Below are 26,540 nucleotides of genomic sequence, written 5' to 3'. Positions count from 1 at the left end.
GAGACTGGGAGACTGGGCGGCTAAATGGCAGATGATGTTTAATGTGAGCAAGTGCAAGGTGATGCATGTGGGAAAAAAGAACCCGAATTATAGCTACGTCATGCAAGGTTCCACGTTAGGAGTTACGGACCAAGAAAGGGATCTGGGTGTCGTCGTCGATAACACACTGAAACCTTCTGCTCAGTGTGCTGCTGCGGCTAAGAAAGCGAATAGAATGTTGGGTATTATTAGGAAAGGTATGGAAAACAGGTGTGAAGATGTTATAATGCCGTTGTATCGCTCCATGGTGCGACCGCACCTTGAGTATTGTGTTCAATTCTGGTCGCCGCATCTCAAGAAAGATATAGTAGAATTGGAAAAGGTGCAGCGAAGGGCGACTAAAATGATAGCGGGGATGGGACGACTTCCCTATGAAGAAAGACTAAGGAGGCTAGGGCTATACAGCTTGGAGAAGAGACGGCTGAGGGGAGACATGATAGAGGTATATAAAATAATGAGTGGAGTGGAACAGGTGGATGTGAAGCTTCTGTTCACGCTTTCCAAAAATACTAGGACTAGGGGGCATGCGATGAAACTACAGTGTAGTAAATTTAAAACAAATCGGAGAAAATCTTTCTTCACCCAACGTGTAATTAAACTCTGGAATTCGTTGCCGGAGAAAGTGGTGAAGGCGGTTAGCTTAGCAGAGTTTAAAAAGTGGTTGGACGGTTTCCTAAAGGACAAGTCCATAAACCGCTACTAAATGGACTTGGAAAAATCCAAAATTCCAGGAATAACATGTATAGAATGTTTGTACGTTTGGGAAGCTTGCCAGGTGCCCTTGGCCTGGATTGGCCGCTGTCGTGGACAGGATGCTGGGCTCGATGGACCCTTGGTCTTTTCCCAGTATGGCATTACTTATGTACTTATGTGACAGATACCAGGTATGTCTCTACCTCCCGATCAGAAATCCCAACCCCCACCCCATAGAGCTGAGAATAGTATCTCACAAAAGTCAAGCCAATTCTAGAGTCCCCTGATACTACCTCTCTACCCGGAGCCTTGATCTGCATTATCATATTCTGATCCCGCCTCTTGCGAAGATTTGCTGTCAGCAAGCGACCTGTCTTGTTACCTTTTTCAAAATACTCCTGTCTCATTTGATGCAATGAATTCGCTATGTCCTCCAGATCTAACTCCCGTATCTCTCTCCAGTAATCCGCCAGTTGCCTAGTTGTGGCAGCATGGGACAGCCGATCGCAATGGAGTCGCTCCAACCTGCTCAGTTGTGATAGCAGCTGCGTTCTCCGAGCATTACATGTTCGGACATTATGAGCACTGCGAGAAATGCAATGTCCCCTAGCGAAGGCCTTAAACCCTTCCCAGAGAACAACTGGACTAACTGTACCATTATCATTGAATTCAAAATATTCTTGGAAATCTTTGCTCAATTGCTCCTGTAAACCGACATCCAATAACACACGCTCATCTATACGCCAATAGCGCCTGCCTGACTTTGGTAGGGACTGTCGGAGAACCAACAGTACTGGAGCATGATCAGACCACACCCTAGGCTCTATAGTCACCTTCAGTACCCTTGGGTATTGGCCCCGCTCAACTAACCATAAATTAATCCTCGTATAGGAAGCATGAAGTGCAGAGTAAAAAGAGTAATCTCGTTCTCCTGGGTGATACAATCTCCTTATCTCTTCTAAGACCATCCTGGCTATAAACTGGCACAGTTGCACTCTTGGTGTATCTAATCTTGCCAGAAGAATTATCAAGCTGTGGTTGAATGGTTAGATTAAAATCTCCTCCCACCATCAAGGTGCCCTCCCTAAAAGCCAGAATTTTAGATTCCCATGTAGCAAAATAAGTTCTTTGCTCAGTATTAGGGGCATAAATATTAACCAAAGTATACAGTTGACCATCTATCTCCACCTTCACCAAAAGATATCTTCCAGGTCAGCCAGCATTTCCCGAAAGGCCCACTTATCATTTTTATGTATCATGATAGCCACCCCATTAGTTTTTTTGTGAACCCTATTTGTTGCCTGATAGACCGCCGGATACTGCGGATGAGATAAGAGAAGCATGCTTGGGCATTAAATGAGTTTCCTGGACAAATCCCACATCCATTTTTGTCCCGCAAACCTCCCTAAATAATAACTGCCTCTTTCGCGGGGAATTTAGGCCATTCACATTATAGATCAAAAAATTTCTTAGCCATGATATTCAAACTGTAGTAGGGGCCAGGCATGTATCTCTACCCACTATTCATACATATAGAGGGGCATAATCGAACGGGGCCGGCCATCTTCAAGGCCGGCCCCGTAAAGCGGCATCCCGACCGTATTATCGAAACAAGATGGCCGGCCATCTTTTGTTTTGATAATACGGTCAGAGCTGACCAAATCTCAACATTTGGGCCGGCTTTAGAGATGGCTGGCATTGGTTTTCAGCGATAATGGAAACTAATGGCGGCCATCTGAAACCCGGCCAAATCCAAGGCATTTGGTCATGGGAGGAGCCAGCATTTGTACTGCACTGGTCCCCCTCACATCCCAGGACACCAACCAGGCACCCTAGGGGGCACTGCAGTGGACTTCAAAAATTGCTCCCAGGTGCATACCTCCCTTATCTTGTGTGCTGAGCCCCCCCAAACCCCCCCCCCCCAAACCCACTCCCCACAACTGTACACCACTACCATAGCCCTAAGGGGTGAAGGGGGGCACCTAATGTGGGTACAGTGGGTTTTGGAGGGGGGATGGAGGGCTCACATTTACCACCATAAGTGTAACAGGTAGGGGGGGGATGGGCCTGGGTCCACCTGTCTGAAGTGCCCTGCACCTACTAAAAACAGCTCCAGGGACCGGCATACTGCTGTCATGGAGCCTGGGTATGACATTTCAGGCTGGCATAGAGGCTGTCAAAAAAATTATTTTTTATTTTTTTTGGGTGGGAGGGGGTTAGTGACCACTGGGGGAGTAAGGGGAGGTCATCCCCGATTCCCTCCGGTGGTCATCTGCTCAGTTGGGGCACTTTTTGGAGGCTTGGTCCTAAAAATAAATGGACCAAGTGAAGCCGGCGAAGTGCTCATCAGAGCCGGCCTTCTTTTTTCCATTATTGGTCGAAGCCGGCCATCTCGTAACCACGCCCCGTCCCGCCTTCCGTACCCTGCCGAAACGCCCCCTTGAAGTTTGGCCGGCCCTGCGACAGAAAGCAGTTGAAGCCGGCCAAAATCGGCTTTCGATTATACCGATTTGGCCAGGTTTAGGAGTTGGCCGTCCATCTCCCGATTTGTGTCGGGAAAATGGCCTGCCTTCTCATTCGAAAATAAGCAGGCTAATAATTGTTCAACAATTTCCAGTAGGCTGTAGCAACCATTCTCCAAACACTCTTGCTTCTGTTTAAAAACAACATGTAACTGAAATCAAAAAACAAAAGGAAAAAACAACATTCTCCCACTCACAAACCTTTGTAACCCTTTTTTTTATACACCCCCAACCCACCCTCCCCCCTTACTTTCCATGGTAAAGAAGCCTACAACAAGAATAAGAGGGCTCATTACAGAGGAAGGACAGGTTTAACTTCTAACAGAGCCTGTCGTTGGTGCCATAAGCGCAACTCTAAATACCAAAGATATTAATCCCAAATCAATCCTAGATTGGCTACATTCATTGGAGCCAACTCTGTGGGTGCTTGAGCACCCCCAATATTGAGAAAATTCCTTGTATGTGTCCGTGGAGGGGTTATTTTCATTGGGCTTAACACCCCAATAATTTTGAAATGTTGGCTCCTATGGCTACATTTGAAGTAGAAACTGGGATTGCAAACTGTATACTTCATTTTACACGTCCAGATTTAGATACTCGCTGCCATCTGGGTCCCTGCTGGGCCTTCTTTGGTGACACATTCAGGCAATCCTCCACCGAAGCTTCTCGTTCCAAAAGCCCCGCTGCTGACAAGTTATCCTTCACTGCAGAGATGGAAGTTGCTGAATAGGTTTTACCTCCCTTGGTAAAGGAAAGACCAATGGGAAACAGCCATCGATATCGGATCTGCCTGTCACATAACAGTTGAGTCCAATCGCGGTACTCCCTTCATCATACCAAGGTGCAATGTCCGGGTAGATTTCAATTTCAGCGTCTTCCCACATGATGGACCCACCACTGTGGCGTTTCTCTCAAATAACTTTTTCTTTGTCCAGATATTTATGAAAGCAAGCCATCACGTCTCGAGATTTATTAGCCACCCAGGACCCTGCAATTTTAGCCTAATGATCAAAATTAATAGTGTGCATAAATTTGCACACTATTAGTTTTGATCTGGTTGCTATTTCCCTGTACTGTTCTGGCACTAATTTTACAGTGATGTTCAGAACAGCGTGGGGAAACTGTTTATCAGGACTTACGTACTTTGAAAATATGCCTCCATGTGCCTTAAATTGCCTTGATTTATTTTTTGTAACATAAAGGCTTTACATGATTTAAGTGTGTTTTGGTAAGCAACCCTACCATAAACTAACTTTATGATAATTATGTTAATACTGTTTCTGTAAACTGCATAGTCGCCTAAGGGATTGGTTGTGGTATATTAAGTGCTGGGAATAAATAAATATGAATATACTTTTTATTTTTCTGTGTTATTGTTAAACTTATCCATTGAAGAAAGTTTATTTTTAGTAAAATAATAAATATGGTGTGTATATGTACATATAGTTGTTTGTGATTTGAAAATGTACCATTTAGAGTCTTATTTTATAGAGCTTTGTTAATTGTCCATTAGACACTAGTTTATGCCTTTTCAATACTCTCCTCAATTAACACAAGCTCTGACACATGGGTTCTCAGTATAATATAAAACAGATACAGAAGTCACCTATTAGAAAATGGCACCACATAGCCTACTGAGAGGCTCATGGGCCTCTTCTAAGTAGCAGGAACTTCTACTGAAAGAACTCTTCTCCAAGACAAGGGTTCTCAACCCAGTCAGGACACACCTAGCCAGTTAGGGTTTCAGGACATCCACACTGAATATGCACGAGAGAAATTTGCATGTACTACCTCCATTGTATGTAAATTGTTGTGAGTATCCTGAAAACCTATCTGGCTAGGTGTGTTCTGAAAACTGGGTTGAGAACCCCTGCTCTAAGTGATCACAACAGATGAATCCATTTCTCCAGAAGAGCGTGGGAATTTTATTACAACATCAGTAGAGTAAATTGTCACCCAGGCAGCCCCTGTAGTGTGCAGTGGGGGTGAGGGGAGGAGTGGTGGGGGCAGCAGCACAGGGAAGGAGGGGGCCCACTTATAGCTGCTCCCATAGATCCCCCTGCTCTGTGGACCCATAACTGGAAGTTATGCCACTGTCCATAATACTCTGAGGATTTTGGTTCTTAGTCCCTGCTCCAACTAACACTTTTTAAGATAACATCAGCCATATGTAAGAAACACTATCCTGCTGTCCTTGGAGAACAACTGTTACATAAACTGCATTTGTGTAACATATTTTCATATTTATTTATTTATTTCAGGTCATTTATACCCCCCCCCCCCGCCTTTTGCCGCAGTTTTGCAGCCCCAAAGCGGCTTACAATGAACTAATTAAAATAAATACATTACAGTTACATTTCAGTAGTTTAGGCCGGGAAACAAGGTAAAAAGGGAAAGGTAAGGGAGGCAAAGATGAACGGCGGAAGTCCAGGCGGGCCAAGAGGGATGACGGAAATCCAGGCTGACACGAATAGGTCCAGCAAGGTGATCCCCACTCGGGGACTGCAACAGGGCCCAGGTGGAACAAATGAAGCACTGAAGAACCAGCAACAGCATGCAGAGGCTGGATGAAGCTGGAGGCAGGCATCCACTGCGATGGAGTCAACAGAGCAGGAAACAAGATGGCGGACCAAACGGTCATCCTCCGCAGCCCCAACCGTTGGAGCTCTCCAAGCCAGGGACCTCCTCCACTGTGACTCCATTTGGCCGGCTGAAGAGGAAGAGCCGGGGAACGAATCCAACTGGTGGAATTCAGATCCTGCAACAACCCTTCGCTACTCCCCCCATTCTATAAAGGTTGCCCAAATGTGAGCAATGATCTTAGATCTGCATGCAAACTACTTAATGAGCTGTTATCAATTATCACTGTTAATGGCACTAATTAGGACTTATAGTGCATAGGCAGATCCTTGCATAACATTGCATTCAGCTCGAAGAAGGCATTATCAGGGGAAAGGCATGAGTGGGTTAAGGGCATTCCCAAAATTCAAGCGCTGTGTTTATAGAATAGGGTCATTTATGTGCTTAGGTGCCACTAGTTGCACACCAGCATTTATACCAGGTTGCAGGAGGTGTAAGTCATTGCACCCAAAGTTGGGTGTGGGAATCTCTGCTAAGCGCTATTCTATGAAGGTTGCTTAGCGTTAAATGGCATTTATAGAATTGGCGCTTCGTGCGGATCTTGATGGTGCCTAACTTTGGGTGCAATTTTCTGAATCCAGCCCTAATTGTGTTAATCTGGGTTAGTCTGTTTCTGTCTTTTGTTTTCATTAGAAGAAAATGATATTTAATATTCTGCAGTATTCCTGTGCAATGCAACTAACAAGTTATTAGGGCCAGAGTAATATTTCTTATTCTGTAAAAGACATTCAGATCAATTCAGGAAACTATGCCATAAAAATGTGCTCATATAATTTTGCTCAAATCTTATATGGTAGATGCCATTCTAACTAGCAAGTTTTTTTATTACACCACCATCTAATACATTTTGCAAAATGTAAACTATGAAAAAGGTATATTGTAGAATCTTTAAAAAAAAAAAAAAAGATTTTAAACATAAATTTATATCTCTCTTAGTAGAAAATGTTTTTCATTTATCCAGTGGAATACAGTTAGAATAAAATCTTTCTATTTCTTGTTCATAAGAAGTGCCAGAGGGCAGAGGTTGACAATTTAGAAAGCTTTGTACACTGTTTCAGCTGTTTATGTGACAGCCTTGTTAAAATGGTGAGTTTTATTGTGCCTCTGCTACCTAGTAATAACTTTTAAAAGACTGGCATAATCCAAATGTTTGAAAGAGCACTTCTTTAAACAGACAAAAATAATTTAATTCCTGAGAATTGTTTAAGTTCTTGACATATCCTCCTTAGTAATTATACCCACCAATTATGAAACTAAATAAATCAGCTCATTGTACTGGGACCATAATCAAAACCACATGTGAACATAGCACTTAGGTATGTGCCCCTGAATTCTAAATATGGCGCCTTAATTTCTGCGTGGAAATTGAAGCGTATTCTATAACAATGCATATAACTTAATTTGGTTAACTATCCAATCAGCGCTGTCAACTGAATGTTAACACCAATTATAAAAACTAATTGGCATAATCAAGATTTATGTGTACATCTTGCTAAGCGTATTCTGTAACATGGTGCGCTTAAGTTGCATAGTTGAAAAGGGGGCATGGCCAAATTTATACACATTGTTATAGAATACACCCGCTGTGCGCCTAATTTAGGCATTGGGATTTATGCTAAGTAAAAATTGGTGTAAATGGCCATGACTAAATGTGGTTAGATGGAGAGGCGCTCTGCGTATTCTATATACTGTGTGGAAATTTAAGCCTATTCTATAAAATATAGGTGTATTTTAGAGAATACGCCTAGGCATATTTTTTTTCCATGCTGAATTTTCAGGCTCCATATATAGTAACATAACATAGTAGATGACAGCAGCAAAAGACCTGCATGGTCCATCCAGTCTGCCCAACAAGATAAACTGATATGTGCTACTTTTTGTGTATACCTTACCTTGATTTGTATCTGCCATTTTCAGGGCACAGATAGAAGTCTTGCCCAGCACTAGCCCCGCCTCCCAACCATCAGCCCCACCTCCCCCCACTGGCTCTGCCACCCAATCTGGCTAAGCTTCTGAGGATCCATTCCTTCTGAACAGGATTCCTTTATGTTTATCCCACGCATCTTTGAATTCCATTACCATTTTCATCTCCACCATCTCCTGTGGGAGGGCATTCCAAGTATAGAATCTAGCCTGTGATGTGTAATTATGACAGAAAATCCAGAAGCATAGGAGCCAATGTTGAGCAAACTCTGTGCCCAGGAAAGGGTAATGGCTTTTGCACCCCTAAAGTTAGCTCCTTTGTCCAGAAGGGTAGATTTAAGAAAGGAGCTTTATAAATATCTGTTTAAGGGGGGTTGGCCCTTGAAAAGGTGTATTCCAAAGTGTATAACAAAAATAAAAGACCATTTGGACAAAAAAGGAAAAGACGAGGAATAGGAAGGACTAAAAGAAGAAGTAGCAAAACTAGTTAATCAAGCTAAGATAGTACTGCTGCTTTTTGCATTAAGATTTCATTCCCACGATAGGAATTACATTTGAATAGTTTTAACCAAAGCAGTGCTGATCATTTTGATCCGTTGCTTAAGATAGTTAGAATCTCGTGAATTGGAAGAAAGCTGTTAGCTTTAAGAACTAATTGGAAATCTGGTTTATACAACTGAACGCCTTTACTGACTTTGACTACGTTAATAGTAGGATCCGGGTACAGCCATTTCGTTTTTACGACTATTTTGAGTCATACATTCCCTTCCAGAGCTCTGGAAATAAACACGATGACTCACGTTGTTTAAAAAAAAACTTCACTCCCCATAATGCCGTAGGAGCGCATGTGCTATGATCTTCCAGTTGTCAAAGTGCTTTGCAGAACGGTCATATGTTTGTCATAACCAAACCGAAAGAGGAAAATAGTGTTTTGTTGAGCTTTAGAAAGGGTGAACACTAAGAGGTAACTCTTATTTGGTGTGTTTGAATTAAATCCGCCGTTTACTGCATGCACACGAAATTTAATTTTCATAATATGAGAATACATATGTGAACTATTGGACTGTGAATTTAATACCCTTTTAGTGAATAGTTAATCTGGTTATGTGATATTGGTTGGCCTGATTTTAAAATTCGTTGTTCTGCGTATCTATAAATTTGCATTGGCTTTATTCATTAAAGGTCGGTCTTGACCTTGACACGAGGATCTGAAACTGGTGCCTAAATTTACCTCTGTGGAGTAATTGGAGACCAGCTAAAATACATTTCTTTTAAATCTTAGGATGACGTTTGGGAGCACAGAGTAAAGGAAAAGCGCTATATAAAGTAATTTGTCTGGTTGTAAAATAAGTATATTTCCCAGACTTCCAGAAAATTGTTGCAAAGCAGAGTTTTTTCTATTTTTATCCAGAGTTTTAATTAGTACATTTTACTTATTTGTACAACTATTGTTAAACATGTAGAAACTGATCATCTATTTGGCTTTTTAAAATGTCTGTTAAATTACACTACAGCTAAAATGAAATATAATCATTACTGCTGCGGGGATTTGCATAATCATCAGTGTAGATATGTGTGTAATGTTTCATTCTGAGCCTGAACTGTGGCTTGCTGCAGTACTGCATTAATCTGCCTAGCAAGGTTTATCTCTGAGAACCACGTTCACAGATTTGTGCTTCTTAGCATGGCTCCCTGCTGCCCATACATAACAAAGGCGTCATTCGGGCTATTACAGCCTTTACTCAACTACAGAACCAAGACATAACCCATTTCCTTTCACCCAAACGTAGTATTTTTTGATATATACTAGTATAGTAGGGGTAACGTTGTGTTGTGTATATTTGGTATAAAATGCGTGTCGGGGCTACTACAGTATCTCTTTTCAATGCTTAAATACGTATATTCCATGTAGGTTTTTTTTTTGTTATAGTCACATTTACTATATCTATATATCTATAGATACACACACTTATTAAACGCGATTGGAAGGGGGAAATCTAAATGATATTTCAAAAATTAATTTTGGTTAGTGTGTGTTAGACAAATGCCCTTTTCAATGTATGATCCTTTCACTTCTTGCAATTTTGCGTAAATTAGTGTACAATTTATTAGTGGTCTTGACAATCCACACAGATCCAGTGGATGTGATTACGTGTCTAAAAGCGTTGTGTTTTACAGGATAAAATTAACCTGTCAATTACGCCTCCCTTTAAAAATCCGTTTTAAAGAATAGTGCTTTTGTCAACTATCAACCGTTATACTTTTTTTTTTTTTTTTTGCATGTTTGACGTTAGGGGCCATATTTACAAAGGGTACGATCTGCTGTGTGTTATTTCATAAGGGGTTGGGGTATGGGAAAAGACAGAGAAACTGTCGTGTTTATTCGTAGAAATACGGTAGAAGAGTTTGTAGGGCAGCATGCAGTATTGTATTATGTTTATTTGCACAGAACTGCATTACTGTAATATAAGAATCTTTAGAGTGTGAACAGCACCTAAAGAACTCATTCACAATGAATCGGTTGGGAAAATATTTAATTAAATGCTGTTTTTGTATATGGATCTTCCTTTCAATTCTTCTGTACAGTTAAGAGAATTAAGCTGATAGAGGTGAAATGAATGTAAGATAACTTGAGTGTGGCCATTCATTAGGCGGGGTCGAAAAATAAGCGTGGTAACGATTTTAGTAGGGTTAGATTTTGTCAGTAAGCATCTGCCTACATCTGTAATTCGCTTTTTTAAGAAGGGCTAAAAAAACTGTATGGAGAAGAACATTAGCTTTGACTGCTTGTATACTTTTGTCCTGCATTGACAATTCTTTTCCCCAGTTTGCTTTATGCTACACTTGCAGGTTGTTTTGATTTCAGAATTTCAGGGGAAAAGGAAACATTGCACAGGCCTGACAGAAATCTTTTCCATGCGTGCTAGGTTTTGTGTTGTTTTGGGAACAGTATATATCTAAGTTACCAGGTACTAAAATAATAACCATTTTGGTATTAAAGCTATTTTGTAATTTGACTTCTTTGTCAGAAAACAAAGCAATATTTACTAGTCAAATATTTTATGCAAAAGTCAGACGCTGATCGCCATTGTGCACTTGAGACTGAATTAAACAAATGAAAATGAGCTGGCTGCCGCTGCTTATTAGTTGAAAATGCCCAGTCTATTTCTCCTTTAAAGCGATGTGTGCCTCTGGATAGGGGCTGTGTCTTTTTAACCTTGCTGAAGGACGCGGCAGTATTTATTGACGTATGCAAATAATAGTGGAGGGTGGTGCCTAAAAAACAGGAACCAGAATCAGTTTCACATTGCAGGACGAGAGCTGCCAGTTCCGGTGTAAGGGGAAAGAGACGTGGCGAAATTGCAGTATATCTCTTTTCAATAAACACAATTCGTATACTGAAGAACACCAAGACATCGGAGAGGGTGAAGGTGCTAAACAGCTACTTTAGGGGAAAATACTTCTAGATCTCGCTGCGTAACTCGTGTTTTTAAATGAGGGAATGGATTACCTCTTGCCGTCTGCTGTAGCAATTATTTTAGTCACACGAGATTTTCTCCAGTAAAATACAAATGTAACTTGGCTAGTAATGTTACCAATAACGTGTTTCTTTTTTTTCGTCTTTTTGTTTCAGCTGTGCAAATCATGCAGGATGATTTACTGATGGACAAAAGCAAAGCTCAGCCCCAGCAGCAGCGGCAACAACAACCTCCTCAACAGCAGCAAGATCCAAGTTCAGACGCCCCTTCCACCTCTTTAGCTCCAGACACCTCCAGATCTGAAGATACTACGGTGACTAGTATTAGTACCCCAGCTACTGCTCAAATTAAAGAGAAAATGCAGATGGAGTCCCCTATTTTACCTAGCTTGAGCTTTCATCAGGCTCAGCAGGAACCTGCTGCAACTTCCCTATCTCCGTCTTTCGGCAGCACTTGGTCAACGGGCACCGCAAATGCTATTGAAGATAGTTTTTTCCAAGGAATTACTTCGGTAAACGGAACAATGCTTTTCCAGAACTTCCCGCATCATGTCAATCCTGTGTTTGGAGGTACTTTCTCACCGCAGATCGGTATTGCTAATCAGAGTCCGCACCAACAGCAGCAACCACCACCACAAGCCCAACAGCAGCGCCGGTCGCCCGTGAGTCCCAACCAAGCGCCTTTCCCCCAGAGAAACGCTTATAACCATCAACCCATCATGACCAACAAACCCTCCTCCTCCTCTGCTGCTTCCTCTAGCTGGAATAATAACCACCAGAATGCCGCTTGGAGTAATCCTTCCAATCCTTGGGGGGGCTTGCAAACCGGCAGGGACCCTCGCAGGGCAGTGGGAGTTGGGGTAGGGGTGCCCTCCCCTCTTAACCCAATTTCTCCGTTGAAAAAACCCTTTTCCAGTAACGTGATCGCACCCCCGAAATTCCCTCGAGCCGCCCCTCTGACACCCAAATCCTGGTTGGAAGATAATGCTTTTAGAGCGGACAATGGCAACAACCTGCTGCCTTTTCAGGTAATGTGGCTAGCAAACGTAAATATTTCTATTACTGTTATTATTGCAGATGCATTGTATATTGTATTTAACGTGCCTTCTCAAGCACAGGTGTATTTTCAGATTTGCCCATGGTTTCATTACGTCCACAGTTAATCAGGCCAACAGAACAGCAATTTGCCTTCACTGCACAATGCTGCAGCATCAAGGTTACTGTATAAGCACGTCACAACTTCTATTTTGGGCCTGTACATTTTTTTTCTTTCTTTCAGTAGATAAAATTCAGAGCAACCTATCATCAAGAAATAACCTCCATGGTATTATGCTCAGTGGCTATGTTGCTTTAGCTGAGAGAGAAGTGCCAGACTTTAAATCCTGAATGATGAAATAGGAAATTGAGAGACTTACTACGTCTTGTACATTTAAAAATAATTTTAACACTTTAATATCGTTTGCACAAGTTATCTGAAGATGGGTCTTATTCTAGTTTTCAGTATCAGAATTTGTGCTTTGATGCATTATAGCTCGTTTCTATTAACGTGAGCTGGAAATAGTCAAATTGCACAGTGCATCAATGTTTGCACTACTGCGGCGAGGAGGATTTGTTTAGTTTTTCTTAAACTGGCAATATTTTTACTTTTTCTTAGGAGGTTAATACCGTAATAGGCAGTACTGCGTATGTAGGACGCTCGTTTTAAAATAGGTTGGAAATGTTGAAATGCGCATGGGATTTTCTGAAATATATATGGCTAATTTGAAGGGAGTTGCTTGGTTGCCTAATATTCTAAGAAAGCATCTTTCATCGCTCATTTTATTTGCAAATGACATTAGACACGACCATTTTAGAAACGCATTGCTATATGGCAGTATATGCTGGTGGTTCCTCATAGCACACTGAAATATTTAAAGAGGTAGTGTTCTTATTTATTTAAGAGGGATCAATTACAAAATAGAAATCCAAGATCATCTCCGTGGAAGGCAGGGCTCGTAATGAAAAAAAGCTTCGGGTACTTTTTACTGTTTTTTTTAAGCATCACACCAGCGAAAGCGTTATACCTATAAAATTAGCTTCTGAAGTGATAACACTTTTTTTTTTAAATTCTAAACAACCCGAATTCAGTAAGTCTTGGCAGTATTTAACTTTTATTCCAAGTTTTCCGACCGTCGTTTATTATGCTTCTCGGGGTTGTTTGGATTTTAGTAAAGACGCTGGGCTACGGTGAGCTAGTAAGCTTGTAAAACCTGCTTGTTAATTCATTTTATTTAAAGAGCACTGTGCTGCTTTCTGATTGGTTCACTTGGGAAGAGGGCGTAGCCCTTGCTTCGCTTGGGTATCTGTTGCAAAATGTGCTCTCTATGAAGACTGAGCTAGTTAGCCACTGAGCTGTGCCAAAACGTTTAGGCACACCTCTTTTTTTTTTGTTTTGTTTTGTTTTGTTACCCACATAATCTTGGCTGCTTCCAGTTTTTCCAGTGGCTGTGCTGGGTCATGATTCTTAGGAACTTGATGATAAATGTTTTATCATTTTGTGTTGTTGCTTTTGTTTTGTTCACTTCTTAGACTGCTTTGCAGAGGGATAGCCTAGTACAGTTTCCTTTTTATTTCCTTTCTGTATTATTGCAGGGCATTGACTTATCTCTGCTGTCAGGCCACCATTTTCAAGATGTACTTTCTTAATTTTACCTTGGCATTTGTTTTTCTTTGCAGTTGGAAAGTTAGTTCTTTGACCTTGTAAGTAAATAGTTTTGTTTTCCAAGGTACAGAGGTCAAATTTGTTACCTAATATAATTTATTGAAAAATTTAGATATACAGAATTCTGAGTATATGGCATTCTTGCCTTGGTGCCATAGGTTGGATTTAATAGCTTAATAGGCTCATTTTCAAAGCTCATAGATTTACAAAGTTCCATAGTAACATATGTAACTTTGTAAGTATGTGCTGTAAGACGTTTAATATATAGAAGATGAACATTTACTTTAGGTATTACTTTATTTCTGTCACAAGAAGCATGTACAGATTAAAAGTAAACCAGCTTGTACTGATTTAGCTCATTTTCAAAGCAAATAGACTTATGAAGTGCTGGCCTCGATGGCTGAAGCATGCCGCTGACTTCCTTACGCAACATGGGGCTCAGCTGATGGACTCAGCTGGCAGGGTGTGGACATCTTTGCCACTGTGGGGAGAGAAGATGACCTGAGACAGCAGTTCCCAAACTGGCCTAGGGCACTGTGAAACAATTCTTTAACACTTAAGAATGCTGTGAACCTGTAAGTTTGGGAACCACTGGTATATGCTTTGATAAGCAATATAAATGTCTTCTTTTTACCTTGGGACATGGTACTGGACAGTAAATGCTTTGTTAAACATAACTGCTTTAGATGATTTCTAAAGGTATAGAAATTATCAATCATTTTGATTTCTCTTGGCAATTTTATTATTCAAAAGTACTTGCACCTGTAAATGACCTATTTAACACTTGTAGATAAGATGACACTGTAGAGAATTTGGGTCCCTTTTTACCAAGCCGCAGTAGGGCTACCACGGGCTTGGTGTGTGGTGATTTGGCCCCATCACCAGTCCAGCAGTAGTACCAACTCCCACCACATGGCATTTCCAGCGCCCAAAAATTATTTTTAATTTTTTAGTGCTTGGGGCTTACGCAATGGTAATCAGGCAGTGCCTAAATAGAAGGTGGTAAGGGCTCTCTCCCCCCTCCTTCCCAGAAATGGCCATGCGGCAAGTGTTACACTTAACACACTGCCATTTGCATGAAAAAAGTCCTTTTTACCGGTAGCAGTAAAAGGAGGCCTCGGCATGTGCCAAACCTGTGCGCCGACACCACTGCAGGGATTCTTTTACTGCCACTTGGTAAAAGGACCCCTTGGTAAGGGAAGCTGTTTAGAATTTTATGTATATATTACCCCTTTGTGATTCTATAAGAGCCATTTTCCAGATACAAAACATGCTTTACAAGCAGAACAATTTCTATATAGTTACATCCATACTGTGTAAATATATATTTTAGTTTTTTTTATTTATTTATAATTTTATTATACAATTAACAAGGTAATCCTTGCTTAGAAACACAGGCAAATAATATACATCATAACGTTCTCATCCAATGCTTTACCAGTTTGATACCAAAGAAGAAAAACATAAAAAAAAAAAAAATAATCTTACAATGGACAAGAAAGTTACTAATTAACTATACTTTAAGACAGAAAATAGTTTAACCTTTCTTAGACCCCAATAGTGAGGGGGGAGTGATAGAGAAGTTTCAAAGAAAATAGACAATATTATTAAGTAAAAGCTGTCTTATACTCCAGGTTATTTGTATTATTTCAACTGCTTCATTTCTATAAACGATTTCAGTTCTGGTGAAAAGAAAGTATATTTGTTTTGACCTAACTTAACTACACACTTAGATGGATATGCCAAGAAGAAAGAGCCACCAATATCGATTGTCTTCTGCTTCAAAGCAAGAAATGCTTTTCTTTTTTGTTGTTTGTTTAGTCACGTCTGGATAAATCCAGACCTTAGATCCACAAAATTGAGCCTTAACATTGCGAAAATATAATCTTAATATGTTGTTATAATCCTGTTCAAATACAAGGGAAATTAACAATGTAGCTCTATCAAGTATTATTTCTGAAGATTGTTCCAATATGTCAGAGATGTTTTGTAAGTCAGGAGTAATGTTTTCCGTTCCTCGCAATTCCCCTTTTGGTTTAGGAATAAAGTAAATTTTGTTCACAGAAGGAATAGCATCCAGGGGAATTTTGAGAATCTCATTCAGGTATCTTCTAAATATATCTATCGGGGTTACCCCCGATAGTTTAGGAAAATTTAACAGACGGCGATTAAGCCGTCTGTTATAGTTCTCTAATTGTTCAATTTTTCTTCTCATATCCGTATTATCTTTGACAAACATAACCTTAAACTCCTTAAACGATTCTACTTCTTTTCCAAGGTTAGACACTTGCTTTGTTAAGTTCACTTTAACAGATTCAACAGTTGCTTTTAGCTCTTCAAACTTGGCATTTAAATTTACCACGTCACCTGAAATTTTTTGCAGTGTAGTATTCATCCGGTCCAACATCACCCCAATCGTTTCCAGTGTTACCTCAGGGTTTTTCACTGAAGGAAACCAAGTTCCTTCAGGCTTCAGAGTCTATTTTTGCATGCCTGGGTCCTCGCTGGTTGCCCCTTCCGATACACTTCCGGGATTGGCGGGGTTTCCCTCCAGGGACGCCGTCGATGCTGGACACGGAGGAATCAGCAGCGTAGATGGCGGTGAAAGGGAGGTTTCTTCTCCCAGCGGGGATCGCGCTTCTCTGGGAACTCCCGCTATGGGATCCTCCTCCCTCTGGGACCTGGAAAAACCGGAGAAGTACCGCTCAAGAGATGCTTGGGCTGGGGAAGACGTCAAGGTAGGCTGAGGAACTAACCTTAGCTTCCCCTTTCTTTTAGAATGAGGCTTTTTTTTTTTTTTTAAAGAAGAATAATTTCCTCCCCAAACGCTCAGAGCTCTCTACCATCTAACCGGTTAGGCAGCCATCTTGACACACCCGCCCCTATATTTTACTTTTTTTAAATAAATTTTAATAAACTGGGACCCTCCCTTTTTTTTGTTCAAACTACACTATAACCATTGATTGATTAGTCCTGAAATGATGGCACTTTAAGTAGTGGTATTCCTCTTCTTACCTTGAGCAGCACTTTGAAGCCATATGTGCATTTTGGAACACATCTTGATTGTGGTGTCATATTTAGAGAACAATGCATTTAATTCAAGTAAGATATTAATATTACATGTCCAGAGTAATCTAATCAATAGTTAACAATTGTTAGAGAACAGCTGTTCTTTTTATGACGCACAACATATATATTTTGTACTCTCACTGTGCTGATATTGTCATTCCTGTGTAGTTACATTTGTAAGCGTATATACCATGTAATAGCTGTGCACTAAAAGCTAAGTTTTCAAAGTTCATATAGCAGTGTGTTTTTGATTTGATTTATGCATTCATCAGATAAGTGTTCTGTTTAATGACCCATTCACCAGCAAGGTGGTTAGGGTACACTCGGACAGTATGATGGCGGCTGCATACCTTAACAAACAAGGCAGCACTAGGAGTGCAGCGTGGCACAGGAGGTCAGCTGGATTTGCTCCTAGGCAGAAGTTACTGTATATGGTAGTAATTTCAGTGACCCACATAGCAGGATGTTCAAGAGGACTTTCTGAGCAGGCACTCACTAGATATAGGGGAGCGGGAGTTCAGTCCCTTTTGCCATTCAGATCCTAGTGGATAGTTAGGGACTTTCCTCATTTCCATCTGATGGCATCCAGCCAGAACATGAAATGCCTATACTTCTTCAGCTGCAGAAAGGAACAGGATTTACTTGGGATCCAATGCCTTTCTCCAGTGCATGCTGGAGATGGAAGCTGTCTGTATTTCCTCCATGGCCCTTGATCATGTGGATCTTTCAGAAGGTGGCAATGGCAAAATATCCTTGTAGTGCCAGATTGGGCCTGCTGGCCGAGGTACCCAAATCTGGTTTGCTGGTTTGCTGTGCAGTCTAAAAAAACGTTTTTTAGACTGCACAGCCCAGACACTCATGCGAGAGATCTGGCTCACGCTTCAGAACAAAGGTCTTTTTTAAGACCACTACAATACAGACTGTATTTTACAACATTGCTAATTCTGGATCATCATTATCGTTCTCAAGTATTTAGACTCCTGATGTAGGCCCTTTGGCCGAAACACAACGTTGTGTCGAGTCAGTATACTGATTAATAAAGTTTGGTTCATCTTCACTCTGGAACTCCTGGTTTTTTACCCACTGTTTTGTTATATTGTGACTATCCGTGGGATTTCGTTGGTTCTCTACCCACCTCACAATAGCCAGGCCTCCTGCAACTAGTCACAGAATCTATGACAAGCCAGAATTGGTTTGTAGAGCCTGAGCTCTTTCATTAAAACTTGGGGTCCATGAGTCAAATTTTAGCAGACAATGGAAAAGCTGTTGGTACTCAGTACCCCCCCCCCCCCTCAAAAAAAGCCCTGATAAGAACTAACATTGGCCATGGGCTGATGCTTCTATATAGCCAGCATTGTTTTATTGGTCCTACTGTCATGGCCTTGCCCCCTCCCCCTGATGAATGTGTAAAGTACTATGTGCCCTAGGAGGCAATTCCTCCCAAACTGGTGATTTACTTCAAGGTCCTTCATCAGTGAGGAGTTTTGTTTAGCATCTATGCTTTCCACATTTAAATATCATTGGGTTCTCAATTTGGTCCTGTGGTCCTTTTCTAGTTGCCTTTGAAGCATACTTCACTGAACGGTTTGTTGTTGAAGATGGTCTTTTTAGTAGCTATCTGCTCAGCCAGGAGAGTTATCTGAATTGCAAACCTTTTCCTGCAGAAGCCTCTATCTTTTTGACTGTTTGTATGAGGATGGTGCCTTTACGTCCAAAGGCGTTTTCCCCTTTCATATAAAACAGGTGGTATTGCTTATGGCATTTTCAGAGAGATGCATATCGGGTTCCACCTGAACCCTTCATAAGCTGAATGTCCACAGATAAGAAATGTGAAATTAACCTTATCTGGTAATTTCCTTTCCGTGAGTCTTGGTATACCAGTCCAGGACCCACCTGGGAAGATGAGTCCCGGTAGTCCTTGGTTTCAGGCTGCTCTTTCTGTTTTCTTTTGTTATGAGGTATGCAGAGGGTTCCACGGTTGATAATGGATTCCATCTGTATACAGGTTTCTTTAGTTCATAGAGTACTGAAGTGTTCTGGTTGCTTACTGATGTTATCAGAATTTTTGAGTCTTTTCTTCCATCTGCTGATAGGGGGACATAACCAATCAGTCTGAACTGATCTAGCAGGACTTGGAAAAGAAATTATCAAGTAAGGATAAAGTTCATATATATATATATATATATATATTATTTATGATATTTGTAATTTTAGTTTTAAAATAACTTTTAGTGTGTGTGTGTGTTTTTTTATTAGGCCACATAGTGATCAAATAGGAGTCTAGGAAAGTGGTGCCACATGCATTAACATTTTTATCAAGCATAAGCTTTTGTATTAATCACTTATTGTGATCAAAACAATTTTTTCTTTGCACATTTTTTTGGTATCAATTAATTTCTTTGGTCCCTGTTTACAAAGTTACACTAGCGTTCTTTAGCGTGCGCTGTGTAGGTGCCCACAGTATTCTCAATGGCACCCACACAGCTCGCACTAACTTGTAGCGTGCACTAAATAACGCTAGCACTCCTTTGTGAACAAGGCCCTTGGTTTGGAGCGAGTATTTTTAGTGTTCAAACTTTAATACATGTTAAACTGTAAGTATAGCTATAGCCAAGAGCCAATGAATAAAATAATTTTAAGAGCTGCATAAAATGTTGTTGATTCTGTCCAGCCTTTCTCATCTAGCAAGATAGCATTGATAAATGTTCAAAATCAATAATATTGGTTGCCATGATATGTGCTGAGTATTTAAGGTAATACCTTCAGAATTCAATACTTATGTAAAGGCCACGGAAATCAAATATTCCTTTTTAATAGCCCTGATAGCATATAGTGAAAGGTAATATAGGGTTTTTTACACTTAAGCATGATTCGGTGGAAGAGGGTAGTTTTAGACACTACATACGACTTTCCCTTGGTCTTTTGTGCTGAAACTACTGGTTAGCAAAGAGGTCAAGAATTATCATTGATGTGTTGAACCTTTGGGAAAGGCATCTACAAGATATGACATTATACACTATTGTAAAAATATGAAACAAATGTGTTGTACCAACAAAAGTTATTGCAGCCTCCTACAAATTTTCTTTAAGACTGGCAGGCTAAGAACACTTTTTGTATTCATAACCATAAATACAGTATGTTAATATGAATGTCAGTACTTGTATGATTTTTATAACATTTGAGGACATCCTCTGAAGCCCTGAGAAACTGGACTTGAATTTGGGGACTCAAACGTAGGTTTCCTGGTAAGGTTTTGCATTAACAACGGAGCCATCTGACTGAGGGTTTATACTTTGTCAGTTTAAACTGAAAATTCTTTTCTGCTAATGTTTTAGCAACATTTTTTTAAAGAAATGCATAGTGCTTTTCTGTATACTGACATTATAATATGAATTTTTAAAGTTGATCAAAAAATTTGACTTTATAGACTACATCAGCAAGTTAATAGAAACTAGTGTTCTGCTTCAGTTGTAAAATTTATCTTGACTAACGCTGTAAATAAACTGTCACCAAATGTTAAAGATGAGTAGAGAGGTTGCATTTGGGTTGATTTCTCGTTATCTGATTGTGGCACTGTTGGATCTCTCTTAGAAATGATTAAAAAAAAAGATTTTGTGATGAGGTAATAGTGTATTGAGCTTTGAAGGATTTGGAAGCTGGAAATAGTAATATTTAACTAAAATAAAGGAGTAGAGGTAATATCTAGTAATCAACAGTGGTCCCAGACTTCAGTACAGATGGACAGCCACTGAGATATTTGAAGCTGGTAACTGATTCAAGGAACATGTCATTGTCTCTAACACAAAACCTTTAGAAAACCTAGTAGTAACAGCATAATTATGGAATCTCTTTATAGTTAATCAGTTGGAACTAGCAAAACAGATTTAATTTTTTTTCTGATTTAAAGTGTTAATAGCTTCAACATTTTTTTAACCTACTGCTAGCACTGTGGATTTAAATTATGGGGTCAGTACAGTTTTTGTTTTTGTTTCCCCCCTTAGAAATTCTCTTATACATTCTAATAAGTCATCTCTTCTCCATCCCTCTACCTGTTGCACTCTTGGATATTGTGTGCCTCTTTTAAGAGCTTAATTTTGAAATGCACCAGCTCATTTCTCTCTTGATTCACTCCTTAACAGTACTTTTCTACTAGTTCCATGAACACTTATCCTTCAGCAATAGATCCGTAATTTATCACTTCCCTTTTCCTCCACGAGTGGGCCTACATCACCTCAGATCAATGGATTCTGGAGAAGGTCGGTAAAGGTTACTCCCTGGAGTTCACCTACACTGTTCCATATGTTTTTCTGGTGTCTCCATGTGGCTTGGAGCTAAAGCGACAGGCATTTGCACTTACCTTGCAGCACTTACTCGATCTAGGAGTGGTGGAGCACCTCCTCGTAGAGTAGCAGGTCCTGGTCATTCCATGTATTTTGTAGTCCCAAGAAGGGGACCCATCCTGGATCTCAAGAGGTGAATGCTTGCCTCTGGGTGCAGCAATTCCTCATGGAAACTCTTCGGCAGTGGCCTGCATAAACAGGTAATGGAGCACCAGGAGCCAGGTGGTGGCACTGGAAGCAGTGAGTCTCCGCAATTGGGTGGAAAGGCATCTGTAAGCTCTATCGGTGATGCATATTGTGGGCAAGGACAGTGTCCAGGTGGAGTTCATCAGCTGGGGTAATGAGAACTGGGGCTAGAGGCCTTTCATTTCAGGCAAAACCGCTGGGTCTGCCAGTTTTCAACCTGTTGGCTACACGCTCCAATGTCAAGATGGGAGCGCTGCTTCAGCCATTGGAGGCATCCTCACTAAATAGATTAAAAATTCTGCAGGAAACAAAACACAGTAATGGTGATTTCAATTACCCCGATATTGACTGGGTAAATGTAACATCGGGGCACGCTAGGGAGTTAAAACCCTGATGAAATCTAGGACAGCTTTATGGAGCAGCTGGTACAGGAGCCGACGAGAGAAGGAAAAATTCTAGACCTAGTCCTTAGTGGAGCGCATGATCTGGTGCAGGAGGTAAAGGTGCTGGGGCTGCTTGATAACAGTGATCATAATATGATTGGATTTGATATTAGCTTTGAAGTATACATAGGAAATCAAATACGTTAGCGTTTAACTTTAAAAAAGGAGACTATGATAAAATGAGAAAAATGGTGAAAAAAAAACTTAGAGGAGCGGCTGTGAGGGTCAAAAATTTACATCAGGCGTGGATGCTGTTCAAAAACGCCATCCTTGAAGTTTAGGCCAAATATATTCCGCGTATTAGAAAAGGAGGATGGAAGTCCAAACGACAGCCGGCATGGTTAAAAAGTGAGGTGAAGGAAGCTATTAGAGCTAAAATAAAATCCTTCAGAAAATGGAAGAAGGAACCGACTGAAAATAATAAGAAACAGCATAAGGAATGTCAAGTCGAATGCAAAGCGCTGATAAGGAAGGCTAAGAGGGACTTCGAAAAAAAAAAAAGATTGCATAGAATTTTTTTTAGGTATATTAAAAGCAGGCAGCCAAAAAAAATGTATACTTAAACACTGGTTGCAGGCTGAACCTCCATCCTTTTGGCACTGGAGAAGTAGATTACATGAGTTAATGTTATGGGAAGCCAGAGAGGCATATAGCGCCCCGAAGAAAAGGAAAATATTTGTCAAGATATGGTCAAGGTACTTACAACATATTTCCCACAAGGCTAGGAGCGCAGTACTTAACAAACTGGGACCGTTATAGGCAGTGCAACAATAAGCAGATGTGGGCTTTGAACTGGTTCATAAATGTAATAGACAGTGCTACTATCAATACCATGAAAAATAGTAATTATAGATAAAGGGAAACTTTGGAGACTGAACACTAGACACGAGTTAATGGTTGCATTATTTTATTGTATGTTCAATAACACTTGTTCAATATACAGTTGCAATACATATAGAGGGAGGGGGGGGAGGGGGGGAGATAAAATGAGTAATAAAAATCTGATGACTGTTAGTAGCATATTGATTCACATGTTTACTGGAATTGAAATGTATCTTGCTCTACTAAGTAATGGAATGTGATTTCTGTTTGAAATGTCATCAATAAAAAACGTTGAAACATAAAAGCAGGCAGCCAGCAAAAGAATCGGTTGGACCACTAGATGACGGAGGAGTAAAAGGGGCGATCAGGGAAGAGAAAGCCGTAGCGGAGAGATTAAATTAATTCTTTGATTCGGTCTTCACCGAGGAAGATTTGAGTGGGATACCAGTGCAGGGAATAGTATTCGAAGCTGACAAGTTGGAGAAACTTAAATGAATTCTCTGTAAACCTGGAGGATGTAATGGGGCAGTTCTACAAATTGAAGAGTAGCAAATCTCCTGGACCGGATGGTATTCATCCCAGAGTACTGATAGAACTGAAAAATGAACTTGTGGAGCTATTAGTAATATGTAATTTATCCTTAAAATCGATCATGGTACCGGAAGATTGGAGGGTGGCCAATGTAATGCCATTTTTTAAAAAAAGGTTCCAGAGGAGATCTGGGAAATTATAGACTGGTGAGTCTGAAGTCTGTGCCAGGCAAAATGGTAGAGACTATTATTGACAAAATTAGAGCATATTCAAAAGCATGGATTAATGAGACAGTCAACATGGATTTAGTGAAGGGAAATCTTGCCTCACCAATCTACTACGTTTCTTTGAAGGGGCGAACAAACATGTAGATAAAGGTGAGCTGGTTGATATTGTGTATTGGATTTTCAGAAGGCGTTTGACAAAGTACCTCATGAAAGACTCCAGAGGAAATTGGACAGTCATGGGTTAGGAGGTAGTGTTCTATTGTGAATTAAAAACTGGTTAAAAGATTGAAAACAGAGAGTAGGGTTAAATGGTCATTATTTTCAATGGAGAAGGGTAGTTGGTGGGGCTCCCCAGGGGTCTGTGCTGGGACTGCTGCTTTTTAACATATTTATAAATGACCTAGAGATGGGGGAGTAACTAGTTAGGTAATTAAATTTGCTGACGACACAAAGTTATACAAGAGGACCTTACGAGACTGGGAGACTGGACATCTAAATGGCAGATGACTTTTAATGTGAGCAAGTGCAAAGTGATGTAAGTGGGAAAGAGGAATCCGAAGTATAGCTACATCATGCAAGGTTCCACGTTAGGAGTCGTAGACCAAGAAAGGGATCTAGGTGTCGTCGTTGATACGTTGAAACCTTCTGCAGCTAAGAAAGCAAATAGAATGTTAGGTATTATTAGGAAAGGAGTGGAAAACAAAAATGAGGATGTTATAATGCGCACATGGAATATGGAAGCCGATTGGCGATGACAACCAACAAGATTTCAAATTTACTGCCTCTTTAACTGCCACAGGCAGAATAAGCGAAAGAATGTTATTAGGATGTACACCGATTTTGTCGTTGAAGCGGACCTATAAGACTTTAACACTGGCTGAATGAATAGAAGTTCTTAAAAAATTAGAAAACAAACAAAGTCCAGCATCTATTGCTAAAGAATATGGTGTCAATCCAAGTCAAATTTCACGTGTCTTGAAGCAGAAAGACCAGATTCTGGAAGACTGGCAAAACAACACAAATCCACAACGGAAACAAAAACGGGCGGGAAAAGCTGAGGAGGTAGAAGATGCTCTTTTTCGGAGGTTTTCTCGAGTCAGGAGCAGACAGTTTCCTGTCAGTGGTCCGCTGCTTGCTTATGGAGAAAGCTAACCAGCTAGCTGGAAGTCTTGGACTAACTGAATTCAAAGCCACTGTTGGATGGTTGGAAAGATGGAAGGAGAGGAACAGCATAAAATTCAAGGAGCAGCATGGTGAGAAACAAGATGCTGATGACTTTGGTGCTGAAAATTGGGTTGTTTCAGTTCTTCCTACCATCTTGAATGAGTTTGCACCTCGTGTCATTTTCAATGCTAACGAAAACTGTCTCTACTGGCGAGCAATTCCTGATGGAACACTTGCATTCAAACATGCCGAAACTACTAGAGGTAAAACATTGAAGGACCGACTGACAATCCTCCTTTGCTGCAATATGGATGGGAGTGAGAAGTTGAAATCCCTCGTCATTGGAAAGAGCAAACAGCCCTGTTGCTTCAAGAAAGTTAAGCGACTTCCTGTGTCGTACGAGGCTAATGCAAATTCATGGATGACTGGGGAAATTTGGAAGCAGTGGCTAAAGAAGTTAGACACTAGAATGTGGGCACAAAAGCGTCAGGTTTTGCTACTTTGTGATAATTGTGCTGCACACGGGGCCGATGTCAGGCTATCTAACGTCAAGGTGGTCTTCCTGCCACCAAACACTACCTCTGTGATCCAACCTATGGATTAGGGCATAATAGCCAATTTCAAACAACATTATCGGGCTCTTGTGCTACGTTATCTGATGAGCATTATGGAAGACCAGACTGCCAAGGATAAACGTGCTGTTGAACTGGCTCGTAATCTATCACTGTTGGATTACCTACATATGCAGAAAGAAGCCTGGAATCATGTTACACAGGCAACCATTGTGAACTGCTACAAGCGGGCAAGCTTTGTTAAGGATGTGGAGAGGGACAAAACAGATGCAGCTGTTGCAAACATGTCAGATGAACAGGTTATTGACATCCCAGCTGGTGTTACCGAAGAGGAGTTCCATCGCTATGTAGCTGTTGATTACGATCTACAGACAGCTGAAAACAGCACTGATGTCAAGATATGCGCCTACACGCAGGCAACAATGGCTGATGATGGAACAGATGAAATGAGCAGCGAGGCACATGCTGACGAAATTCAACAACCTCCTGTCACTTTTGCAAGAGCGCTGGAGAGTCTCAACACTGTGTGGGCCTATCTGGAGGCCACTGGATGTCAGTGCTATGACAGTTTGTACCGTCTGGCAGGTCTATAGAACTCACAGACCCAAGAGTGTACAGAGGACTACAACTGATTTACTTCAAGTAAGCCTAATGTCAGTTAACTGAGACTGTATACTGTATGTATAATAGTAAACAGTACTGTACATATGTTATATCAGATGTCAAGCTTCTTTGGGTCACAACGGTTAAGTGCACGCTCCGGTTAACTGCATGCATTTCTTTGGTCCCAGACCCTTGCAATTAAGCGGATTGCACTGTACTGTGGTTTCCTAGTGTCTAACTTTATCTTCGTACATGTGTGTATATATTGAGGTAACTTATGTGTTCCCACTGGAGCAATAAAACGCTATTCACTATTCTATCTGCCCAAGTCATTTATAAAATTATCCTTGGGTGCACATAACTAAATTTGGGTTTGGAAATATTAAGTAATTAAATCCTAAGATCAGAGTTATATCTCAGGTACAGTAGGTATTTTTCTGAAAGTAAGTAGACTCCTTAGATTGTAAATATTGGCAAGGTTTTATCCCGTATGTCGGGGGGGGGGGGGGGGGGGGGGATGCTTAGTTGAAAGGACTCTTAAGTTTACCTAAGGCCATGTAAGATGAAGTCATTTTGCTCAAGATCGC

At 40.7% G+C, this 26,540-nt stretch overlaps 1 protein-coding gene across 1 annotated transcript in view; it reads left to right on the top strand.

Moving 5' to 3' along the window:
- The first annotated feature begins 11,141 nt into the window (after positions 1–11,141).
- CPEB3 (cytoplasmic polyadenylation element binding protein 3) overlaps positions 11,142–26,540 on the top strand; it is a 270,166-nt gene continuing 254,767 nt past the window's right edge. The window contains 2 exon segments of the mRNA XM_030203002.1: positions 11,142–11,248; positions 11,452–12,323. Coding sequence (XP_030058862.1) covers positions 11,463–12,323 — 861 coding nt within the window. The 5' untranslated portion in view covers positions 11,142–11,248; positions 11,452–11,462.

The sequence above is a fragment of the Microcaecilia unicolor genome, chromosome 5 (genome assembly GCF_901765095.1).
Source record: "Microcaecilia unicolor chromosome 5, aMicUni1.1, whole genome shotgun sequence".
In the NCBI taxonomy this organism is placed as follows: Eukaryota; Metazoa; Chordata; class Amphibia; order Gymnophiona; family Siphonopidae; genus Microcaecilia; species Microcaecilia unicolor.
This window is presented reverse-complemented; position numbering and strand designations above follow the sequence as displayed.